Consider the following 11786-nt stretch of genomic DNA (forward strand, 5'->3'; position numbering starts at 1 on the left):
TGATAATGTTGGTCATAGATGACTTAACAGAAATATTCATGTGGCAAACCAGTGAAAAGTACCCAAGTTTTCCGACGACAGTGACATATTCTTACTCTTGTAACACTGAAACCTTTCATGTTTGGTACAGTTAAGCCTATCAATGAGATTTAGTCTGTATCAAATACATTCAGGGTAGGCCTATTGTTTCTTGAGGTGCAGACTACTGTTATCCTGCGGCACTAATAGGGAGTGACCAATTGTCCATTCTCTCTCATGCATGATTGTAAATAACTCCCCCTTGCAAAACTAGTGCAAGGGTGGCAGGAACTACGCATGGCTTGCTTCATTGTAGAATTTCAACAGTATTACTCTTTTTGTGGCATTGTACATGGGAAGTATTTGATCAAGCAGCAGTTGGGCACAGTAAGTCCACGTGGACGTCAGGCATGTGCTATTTCCCACAAGGCTTTCTCCTTTCCTAAAGCTATGTGACTGCAACTTGGATTGGACTTGGAGATTTATTTATTTATTAGCATATTGGAAAGAATATGCAGACCATTAATTGTTATGCATTGCATCAACATTAAACTATAACATCACTTGAGCAAACATAAGAAACTTTTGTTTACTTTTTGGTCTGTCAATTGGGAATTACATTATTTTTGTGTGTGTGATTGATGCATTTCATTTGAAAGAATTTTGTGATATAGAAATCTGATTTAAATTGAATCTAACAGAGAGAAGTGAGACCCTTGTTTGATGTAAAACAATCGCATCAAAACCCACCTCTTTCACCTTTACCTGGGTGCTTGTTGTGCAAATGAGTCAGTGCAGTCATTTCACAGTTTAATGTCAGAAAACATTCAGACTTCTTGGTCTTCACACAAAGGATCAATTTGTCCTGCCAAGCCCACTCCCTGTAAGGGATTGATCAGTAGACTATTACAACACTGATTTCTCACTTATGTTCCAGACAAGGGGACATTACCTGCCAGGTGAAGACTGGTATGTGTGCAGTCATGAAGGCAAAAGTAAACAGATCAGAGAGTGAGAGTCCTGCTTACACAGATGCAGAAGGTCTGTTATTGTTAGAATGAATGACACTTTTAACTCCATCCAGGAGATACGGTTTCTGTCTCACAAACTCTTGAATCCCTTCACCCTCTCTATTATCTGCACAAAGTCATACTCTATGTCTCTTCTCATTGCATTATAACTTTCAATAGCTTTCTATTTCTATGTAATATATGATGGTTACATCAACAGTAAAACTGCTAGTCCACCATGTGCTTTCCTTCCAAGGTATTTGTTTCCATATTAATACATTCTTAGCATAGGACTGCTTTGCCTTTTTACTAAATTCATTTTCATACATATTCATGTGTTGGTCTTACAACTATACACAGTCCTGTCGAAGTACACAAGTGTCCATCACATGGCATCTGGTCAGGCTATTTTACCAGTATTAAAGGACAAGTCCACCTTCATATACATGTGGATTGAGCAAATGCAGCAATATTAGTAGAACACATCAGTGAAAGTTTGGGGAAAATCGGGCAATCCATTCAAAAGTTATGATTTTTTAGAGTATCTGCACAGTTACTGTTGGATGAGCAGACTACTACAAAGTATGATGTCACATGCGTACAACGATATAAGGAAAATAAAAACAGAATTTCAAAAAAATTTACTTTTTGATAAAAGTGCCAATTTCCCTGACTCGTCACTGACGTATGTTAAGGGTAATATTATTCCCCTTGCCTTCTGAAAGAGGGAAGTCAAGTGTTCTTTTATTATGCGAGAAAAGTAAAAATAACTTGAATTTTCTTTATCTTTTCTTTATATTGTTGTACACATGTGACATCACAAGGTGCAGTAGTCTTCTCATCCAGCAGTGAGAAGCAGAAACTTCATAACTTTTAAACGGATTGTCCGATTTTCCTCAAACTTTCACTGATGTGTCCTACTAATATTGCTGCATTCACTCAATCTACCTGTCTATGAAGGTGAACTTGTCCTTTAAATACACTTAGTGCTCTATACTGGCCATATTTTGCAAGGAATGGCTGGATGATCATATTGGAAATAATTATATTACATACACAATTTAAATCAATACACAGATACTATAACAATAACATGAAGATAGATTGCCACTGAAAGTGTGAATTGCAGGTTATTTCTGGTATTTTTCATAGGTAATGTATCCTGATAAGTGATTTGATTTGCAAGTTTCAGACAGATCAAGTTGACAGTCCTTAAGTTTTTGCTGGCAATCCCGTGTCACAGTAACTTTGTGTATATGGTTTAGGCAGGCAACAAGAATGTGTTTGAACCCCTGAGCCCTGTTTTGCATTCTATGCTGTAAGTCCAGTCTAAATGTGGTTTAAATCAGGCACTTGCACACAATGTATCCAACTTTCAGTTTCAAAAATCAAAATTTAGGGCAGAACTTAATGATAGACACCATCAGTGGGAAGTTAGTATCCAAATATGCACATCCAACTCAGAAGCTCTGAAATCTATGTCGTCTTTGCTCCGTCCAATGTAACATTCACTCTTCATGTAGTCACATTTCAAGATGCACTTTAATCAATACTTTTATGGAAGGAATGAATATGAGGAAATTCTTAATATTTTTCTTTAAGTTTTCTTCAATTGACAAGCACAAGAAATGTCCAAAACACCAAATTATATTCAGTGTTAAACTTAAGAAATCGATATCAAGTGAATGATGCACAATGGTAAGATATGGTGTTTCAGTTCTCCAAATGCATTGTCTCACTAAACCCAACTTAGCATACAGGCCTAGGATCTCAGTCCACATCTCACAGAGCATTTTACTTCTTTCCAAGCCACCACACCTTTGGCCCATCCTTTCAGTAGCTCTTTGTGCTAAAAATCTCTCCAACCCCGAGGTTAATTAGATAGATACTTGAAAGATGAAACAGTTCATTCTTCCACATAATAATTCAATACTTGCACAAAGCCACTGAGCCAAGATCAAATTGCTATTGGCTTTACCCACAATGCAGGATTTGGAGACAGTATAATAAAAGAGCCTGGTTGAATTACAGAGATTGATGCGCTACATTTAGTATGATAAAGCTTTTGACAGGACTTCCTTATACATTGCAGTTTGAACAAGTTACCCATGCACCTAAAGACGCATTGCGGTTGAATTACTAAATGTAGTGAATAACATCACTTGTCTATCTAAAAAGTATCTGCTTCAGCCCTAGATTTTTTTTTTCTGGTGTGTTTATTGTACATATGTCTGAAGCAGAACTCTGTGAACTGAGAGAATTCTTATAGAAGCAGGAATGTGTCATATCATACAACTCCTGTAGGCAGAGAGAGATTAATCACATTGCTCAAATAAATTCAGGGTCAATTTACTCGTTTCAATTGTATACAAACACACATTTTGTGGGTTCATTCTGTGATGTTTGCCTCTCAAGCCACACACAGATTACAGGAATCTCCAACCTTCTTTAATGATGGCTCCTTACAAACAACCACATAGATAGACATTTACACCTTCATTACATACTCTTTGAAGAGTTAAAATTAGAAGAGCTTGAAGAATATTTGTTTAATGAAGTAACTGCAGTAAAAGCAGCAGGAACAAAATAAATACAATACACTGGCATTAATGAAACAAAAAATGCAAATCTTTATGCATGTTATGATGTCAATGACTCTACGTCAAAGGTGAACAAATTTCTGTTGAAATCAACTCTTTAGAAATATGCCTTTCCTGTATGAAACCTTCATGAAATGAAGTTTATATTTTCTGTATAACCATGCAGTTTTATTTTTATGATAAAAAGAAACAACATATCATCTGCAGATGAGATGTTGAAATCAGTACACCAAGTTTGAGCCCGAGAAGCCCAAGTCTTTTTAGTTCGATGTCATTATACTTATCCCCACAACCATCAGCGTAATCACTTTTGTTTCACTATCATTTCACTTATCCTCACAACCATTAGTGTTATCAGTTTTGTTTCACTATCATTTTACTGGCTTCATTGGAAAATGATTTAAAATTATGTGGAGACTATCTATTCCTGATGTGTGACAAAGAGCAATGTGTACCAGATTTTCCCAACAGATTTCCCAGGTTGAGTCCCTCAAATGAGAAAGGGAGGGCGGTTTCAAGTACATATAAGTTCATACCAGAATTCATTTCTTCTCTCTTTTTTTTTTGTACAATCACAACACTACAAGTCATATCATTTCTGTCAATATCATACCGGGTAGGCCTTCTTATATTTTCATTTCACTTAAGACCTTTCAGACTATCTATATTTTTCAGATATGAATATATATATCATCACTCTGAGACAATGACTTAGAAGCCTTTATATCAAGTCTGTAAATTGGTACATTAATAGTTAACAAGAAAGGTGTGTCTGCAACACATTTGCAAAAACAAAAACAAAAAATCTTATGTCTGAGCAGCAAATCTTTAAGATGATAACGTGCTCGTATAGTTAACCTTATACATTAATCTAATCCTGCTGTTTGTCCAAAGAAACACTTCATTCTATAACATAATTCCTCACAGGCATAAATGACAAAATGATTTTCAATGCTTGTTTACAGTGACCCAGTTTGAAAGCCTAAATATCAAGGAAAAAGATTCATCTCCTGACAAGCACTACATTGCATGAATATACATTTTTAAGCATACAATACAGGGGAATTTCATCAGTTTAATTTAATCATTTAGAGCATAATTTACAATGAAAACTCTTTAAAAGCTTATTCAGCATAAAAATGCTGGGGAATTTTACAATTTATCGCACATCATGTTAAATTGCCTCATTACCCTTCAAAAATGGGCTCGACAACAAAAGCAGTCTGATAATGGCTATAATCTTTGTTCCTTCGACAAACAGGCTACCGACAGCATAGAGACATGAATCTTCCTTAAATCCACAAATATGACACTTAAGTTACATGTAGGCCTAGGTCGACAAACAAATATATGACTCTATTGAAGACTCAACTGTTGTATTTGATATCACGTTATAAAATGGGTTCAAGAATGTAGCCAATTGGAAGCGCTGAAATGAGTCACGTGTGTGTGCATTAATTTCTCACTAACATGCACGGCCCGACGTCACAATGTTTACACTAGCAGTGCGCACTCAATCAGTTGTTACAAGTGCGTCGCGCGCTACTATTAGTCTGAGAGCTGGCTGCTGGTCAATTTACCCCATCAAGCCCATAAGGTTTGACCCCTGAGAGTTGCTGGGGCCACCCTCCTCATTAAAAAAATGCCCGTCAGCCTGGTCCCTGAGGGCGGGTTTGGCCCCCAGGGACCCCCCGAAAAGGCCCTCCGGCGGGTGTAATTTACCCCATGGAGCCCATGGACCAAACTTGGCCTATATGAATGTCCTATGGGTGTACATAATCAAAATATAAAAACTGACAAAATATCTGGTCGGGAAAGGGGTTGCCAGACCGCTTGTTTGCAGGCATAAAACCTTGTTTTTGGTCAAGGAGTCTGCGCCAAGACTACACTGTCCCATAGGCCCTGTACTGTAGCGTCTCCCAACAGGCTGACGGACAGTAGTTTGCAGGCACAAACCCTTGTTGGTCGTATAGGAGTCTGCATGCGCCAAGACTAATACACGCGCCACTACACTGCAGCCTCTACAAGCTACAACACAGGGCCTATGGGACAGTGCCGAAGTGGTGCATATAGTAGTCTTGGCGCAGACTCCTCTACGACCAACAAGGGTTTGTGCCTGCAAACTAGACGGACAGTGCCAGTTAGTGCATGTAGTAGTCTTGGCGCAGACTCCTTTACGCCCAACAAGGGTTTGTGCCTGCAAACTACCCGTTTTACCCTGGGACCCAGGGTAGTTTGCATGCACAAATTGACCACACACACACCCACACCCACACACACACCCACACACACACGCACACACACACACACACACACACACACACCCACACACACATGCATGCACACACACACACACACACACACACACACATTCACGCATGACTCTATGTATACTAAGAATACCGTAACACAAAACATGACCAGTGGTTTCTCCATACAGCCATGATACCTTGCACATACCTATAATTATTATGTTCATAACTTTTGAATGTTTTACATTGATACTATCAGTGAACCTTCAAGCAGGAACACTGAAGAGATTTTGAAATTTGTGTGAAATTGTATTCTGTTTTACTGGCCACACAACCTGCTTACCCTTTATTATGTATCCACCATATAAGACAAATATATATATATATATATTTGGAAAATGCTGAAATAAACCCTTTGTTGTGAGTAGACTTCAGGTTCTCAAATCATGCATTATACTGTATGATAGACTAAAATGTGAAATTATGTTTTATATTATATGAAATAAATTCATGCCAAATACTGGTCAGTTCAGGAATCATAAGACTGCAACTGAAACATGTGCAATGCTTATCATAGGCCTACATTATACGTAATTTATGTAAGCTTTAGTCTTCCATAGAGTGTGATGCATGGTTTGATGTGTAATTGCCATGGTTTTGAATGGCAACTAAATCATAAATATGAACTAGGACCTGCATTGTAACTGTATATGGTATGTGACACCCTGGAAGTATTATCTTTTTTTTTGGGGGGGGGAGGGGGGTAGACAAAGTATCTCAATGAGGAGTTGACAAAAATTCTAATATAAAAGAGAACACAACATGTAAATGCTCTCAACGTGCATGCTATTGTTAAAGAAAAAAAATTAAGCTAACATTTCATTTAGCTGGTAATTTTATGTTTCACGTTGTGTGTATATGTCCCGGGTTAACGGCAATCATATACTATGATGCGCTCTTTGCAGTGTGTGACACCGTAGGTTGAGTTTTGTTTGTGTGGGGCTGGGGAACTGAAGATGAAGTACAGTGTATCTCCAGAAATAAGGAGTTGACAAAACTGCTGATATAAAGAGACCACAAGACCAAGTTAATACTTTCAGCCTATATGCTATATAAAAAGAGAGCTATTATGTTTCAACTTGGTGTGTACTGGTCACGGTCATTGGCAGTGTTTGCAGTATGTGACACCATTTGTGTGGGGCTGCGAACTATTATAAATAAAATATATCTCCAGAAATAAGAAGATGACCAAAAAAAAAAAGCGCTGAAGAGATGAAGAGAACGCAAATGCTCTTGGCCTGTTTATTTCCATTACAGAAAGTTAGCATTCTATTGTGAAGCTTGTTATTTGAGGTTCCAAGGAAGAAATACATGTATATAGAACACCGTAATTACATGTTCATTAGTATTATAGATATGCAGATATTTGCCCAAAACTATGAGGTGACATGCACTACTGAGTATGAAAATTGATCAATATCATTTCCAAAACCATTAAGCTCCTTCCTTATGTTATGCAGTTTATTCTGATTTGGAATTTATTAGAGTCAAATAAAGGAAATGTTGGCATGGATGCTGTAATCCTTGCCAATTTTATACATCAAAGGGTGGTTTTTATCAGCCAAAAACACAAAAAGTTATTAGTTTGAGGTTTTCAAAGGAATCTTATATTAGGATTGAGACTTGTTATTTGTATCTAAAAGAGGATATCAAGCAGGAGAAAAAGAAGTAATCCAAGCTACATCCCACTTGTTGACATAAACTTTATTAGAGTTATGTTTAATGCACAGTTGATGAAAATGTTTACTTAAATGTGTTATACAACTGGCCTTTAGCGCTGTTGTGGTTGGTCTTAAACTGAAGTTTACTCACAACAAAGGTTTTTCAGCATTTTCTGAAAAGCTCTATTTGAGTCTCATAAGGTGAATACATCATACAGAAAGAGTAGGCTGTGTGGCCAATAAAACCTAATACAACTTCACACAAATTTCAAATTTCTTCAGTGTTCCTTAAAGGTGTATTGATAGTATCCATGTAAAACATTCAAAAGGTATGAACATCTTATAGGTTTGACATTTATTATGTGCAAGGTATTATGGCTGCATTAATGAGAAACCTATTAATTGTAACATGTTTAGTGTTATGGTATATACAGTTGTACATAGAGTCATGTGTAAACATAATTGTGTGTGTATGTGTGTGTGTGCGTGTGTGTGTGTGTGTGTGTGTGTGTGTATGTGTGTGTGTGAGGGGGGGTGGGTGTGTGTGTGGTCAATTTATGCATGCAAACTACCCTGGGTCCCAGGGTATAACGGGTAGTTTGCAGGCACAAACCCTTGTTGGGCGTAAAGGAGTCTGCGCCAAGACTACTACATGCACTAACTGACACTGTCCGTCAGCCTGTTGGGAGACGCTACAGTACAGGGCCTATGGGACAGTGTAGTCTTGGCGCAGACTCCTTGACCAAAAACAAGGTTTTATGCCTGCAAACAAGCGGTCTGGCAACCCCTTTCCCGACCAGATATTTTGTCAGTTTTTATATTTTGATTATGTACACCCATAGGACATTCATATAGGCCAAGTTTGGTCCATGGGCTCCATGGGGTAAATTACACCCGCCGGAGGGCCTTTTCGGGGGGTCCCTGGGGGCCAAACCCGCCCTCAGGGACCAGGCTGACGGGCATTTCTTTAATGAGGAGGGTGGCCCCAGCAACTCTGAGGGGTCAAACCTTTTGGGCTTGATGGGGTAAATTGACCAGCAGCCAGCTCTCAGACTATATACGCGCTGTCAATCCTGTAAACAAACTAGTTCGGGCTGCCGGCCGGCCTTTCTTGTGCATAACATGTGGTGTACGTACTCTTGGCGTACGTATACTCTTATACGTACAATACTTTAATGTGCGGGATTTCCGAGTGCGACATGCGTAAATGTTTGGGACGAACATCTTCGGACATCTTGACTCTTGAGTGAGTGTTACATGTAGCTAACTGGTATTGACCCACAAAGGTACGTGAAAAATGCTGTTAGTTTTCGACCCATTTTATAAAACAAATGATGCACAGGATTATTTCGTGGCGTTAGTGCACTCGGCTGCGCCTCGTGCATATTGCACCATTGTCAATACTCTCGAGTGCGCCGCACCTTCACTAACGCACTCTATCCTGTGCATCATTTGTATATCTAACACTATGTATACAACTGCAGTCATGCCTTCTTCTTTTTTTCCAATCAAGCACCGACTCTCTGAACTTTGCTTCAGTCACTTCATCTTGACACTCACTGGAAATCTGAACAAAATATATCAATGAATACTCCAATGACTTTTGATTATGCACAGCCCAGTCTGACATGGCTCCTGACTTTGAAAACTAGCGGGATGGATGAAAGGCGAGTGAGGTCCTTTGATTCCTCTGATAGCACCATTTACTTACTTGCAATGCTTGGCTGACTCCAAAGAGGAAGCAAACCCATAGTAGCAGTGCCTGCTTGCTGGCCATTGTACACCTGTTTGCTCTGGAAAGAAGAAAAGGATTCCATAAAGAGACTCAGAATCATAAAATCAGGCTAGATTGCACAGCTTGTTTTCTTCCATGGCAGTAATCACATGCTTTATATTCCCATTTCTGACATAAAAACAGACTTTACCCACTGATCAGCCTGCAAACATTTGACATACCGATTCCTTTTCTGCTCCAAGAAGTATGAAATTTGTATCCATTCATCAAGAACCTCTTGGAATATTTACTATCCAGCATGAATAGGGGAAAATATCAAGGTTTCTGGTTCCATCCTCCTGGAATGTTTTCAAAACTTTTCAGTTTGTCAGCTTATAGTCTACACCTGCAAAAACACATCACAGTTGAATCTGGGAGACTAAGTAAGTACACAATAATAGTTTGATTTCATTGGCATGGAAAACACACCTTACGATGCATTTGAGCAACTGACATTGTGAATTAAAAGCCTTACTCCTCTTCCATATCACATCATCATAATAGCTTCATTACATGCAAGTTTCTGTTAGTTGGGGACATTGGAAGAAGTAGGCCCTATTAACTTAAACTACAGATATTGCATAAATTTCTCCTTTTTCAACTGTTACATGTTTTAAACATTTACAGATTCACAAATCAGAAATGCACCATTTTACACAGGTTTTCATGTAAGGCTCTTGCATTGATGAAATATGAAAAGTTACATTGATTAAATGTGACAGAGAATAAAATTAACAGATGATATAACAATCACTTGTAACCATTTCAACATAAATCTAATAAAAGGCACCTATACTCTCTAGAAAAAATCGAGTGAAAATATTTGCTTTTAAAGGAGTGAATACAAAAAAGAGTGAATTTTGAGTGAAAATGTTCATTTTCACTCGATTTAGAGTGACCTCAGGGATCACTCCAAAATCTTCGAGTGATCCCTGAGGTCACTCCAAAATGAGTGAAAATTAACATTTTCACTAAAAATTCACTCCAATTTCACTCTAAATTCACTCTTTTTTTGTATTCACTCCTTTAAGAGAGAATATTTTAACTCGATTTTTTTTTTTAAAGAGAGTAATGAAATACATATAGAAATATGTGGACAGTACAAGACAAAGTATCATCCAGTCAAAAAATGTAAAGTAGGTTGAGAGGGGTAAAAGAAGGTAAAGTATTACATCACATACCCACACACTTTTTCTGTCCTATTTCTCTTAAAGGTGTAGGCTGTTGATTTTGACCACAGACCTGCAGTGTTTTGACCAAGCTGAACATCTACAGTGACTTAGTGCTGAACAAGCGACTATTGTAAGAAATATCGTTTATAACAGTCTGGTAGGAATTTCTGAGACTTTACTAGGCAATACAGGAAATGCTGGGTATGATAATGGAGCTACCTAGCACCATGGCATGGTTTAGCCGATCTCCCTCGAGCACTGGCAGTCAGTGGTGGATGGCATGAATGTGATGACCTTCTTCAACCGGCGTTTGGTTCGTCCAAGACTAGCCTTACTGTTCGCATACCAACGCCTTTACATGATGTAAGAGATTTATTTAATCTATACATTTACACCTATCACCTTCCATTTTGGACGTCTGGACTTGAAATACTGGGTTAACTCAACTGCTCGAAATAAACAATGTTGATTGGACTCAATGCTGAAAGAGCTCGAGAGTGTACCCCTTATCATTTTTTTTATGGAATATATCTTACCTCTTTGCTGAGATGACAGCTCTGTTTCGAGAGTGGGGACGCTATGACCAAATGTCCACAATAACCAACACAGATTAGGATGAGATGCACACCTTCAGGGTTACGAAGCGATAGAATCACAACTTATGTAACAAGCTCGTTGAATCCTCATATCATTTCTTAACCCGTTGCATCAACACACAGTTGGTCGTAGCCGCGCCGCTCCAACCGGGTCGCCAGGCGCTTGTGACACTTTTCGGTGCAAGCATGTGCACATAGTGAAGCGCGCCGGGCATTGAGACTCGATCAGACAAAGATTGGTTTCGCAACGTTCATGAAGGACGCACACCCCGAGAGCGCTAAGACATGCCAGCGAAGCTCCGCCCACTTTAAAACTTATTGACCAATAAGATATCCTCGTGTGCTGGTTTTCCAACTAGCGTCGCGTCAAGTGTACTGTACTCAGTATACTTCATTCTCCTGTTTATCCTTCATTTGATTTTCCCGTTGCACTCGCAAGACTGAAAGTATGAAGAGTATACAAGGAGTCTATTCAAGATCGAGGGGGAGGCAGAGAGGGGGAGGGAGAGAAGGGGACTGCGAAAGAAAAAGAAGGCGGGGTTTTGAGGGAAACATAAGTGGAAATAAATAAGAAAATAAATTGGGGAAGATATCACTCAGTTTCTGTTTATTCTTGAATCAGTAATCGATAGCGCTTCTACGT

General features: G+C 38.7%; 1 protein-coding gene across 1 annotated transcript in view; it reads right to left on the bottom strand.

The window, feature by feature from the left end:
- Nucleotides 1-11292, bottom strand: part of LOC139718029 (papilin-like) — a 151538-nt gene extending 140246 nt beyond the window's left edge. The window contains exons 1-2 of the mRNA XM_071629519.1: nucleotides 11084-11292; nucleotides 9313-9394 (exon numbers count right to left, since the gene is read on the bottom strand). Coding sequence (XP_071485620.1) covers nucleotides 9313-9378 — 66 coding nt within the window. The 5' untranslated portion in view covers nucleotides 9379-9394; nucleotides 11084-11292. The remainder of the gene's footprint in view (nucleotides 1-9312; nucleotides 9395-11083) is intronic.
- Nucleotides 11293-11786: the final 494 nt, after the last annotated feature.

The sequence above is a fragment of the Diadema antillarum genome, unplaced genomic scaffold, assembly GCF_040938485.1.
Source record: "Diadema antillarum isolate AM-2024a unplaced genomic scaffold, OU_Dant_1.0 scf00000087, whole genome shotgun sequence".
Classification (NCBI taxonomy): domain Eukaryota; kingdom Metazoa; phylum Echinodermata; class Echinoidea; order Diadematoida; family Diadematidae; genus Diadema; species Diadema antillarum.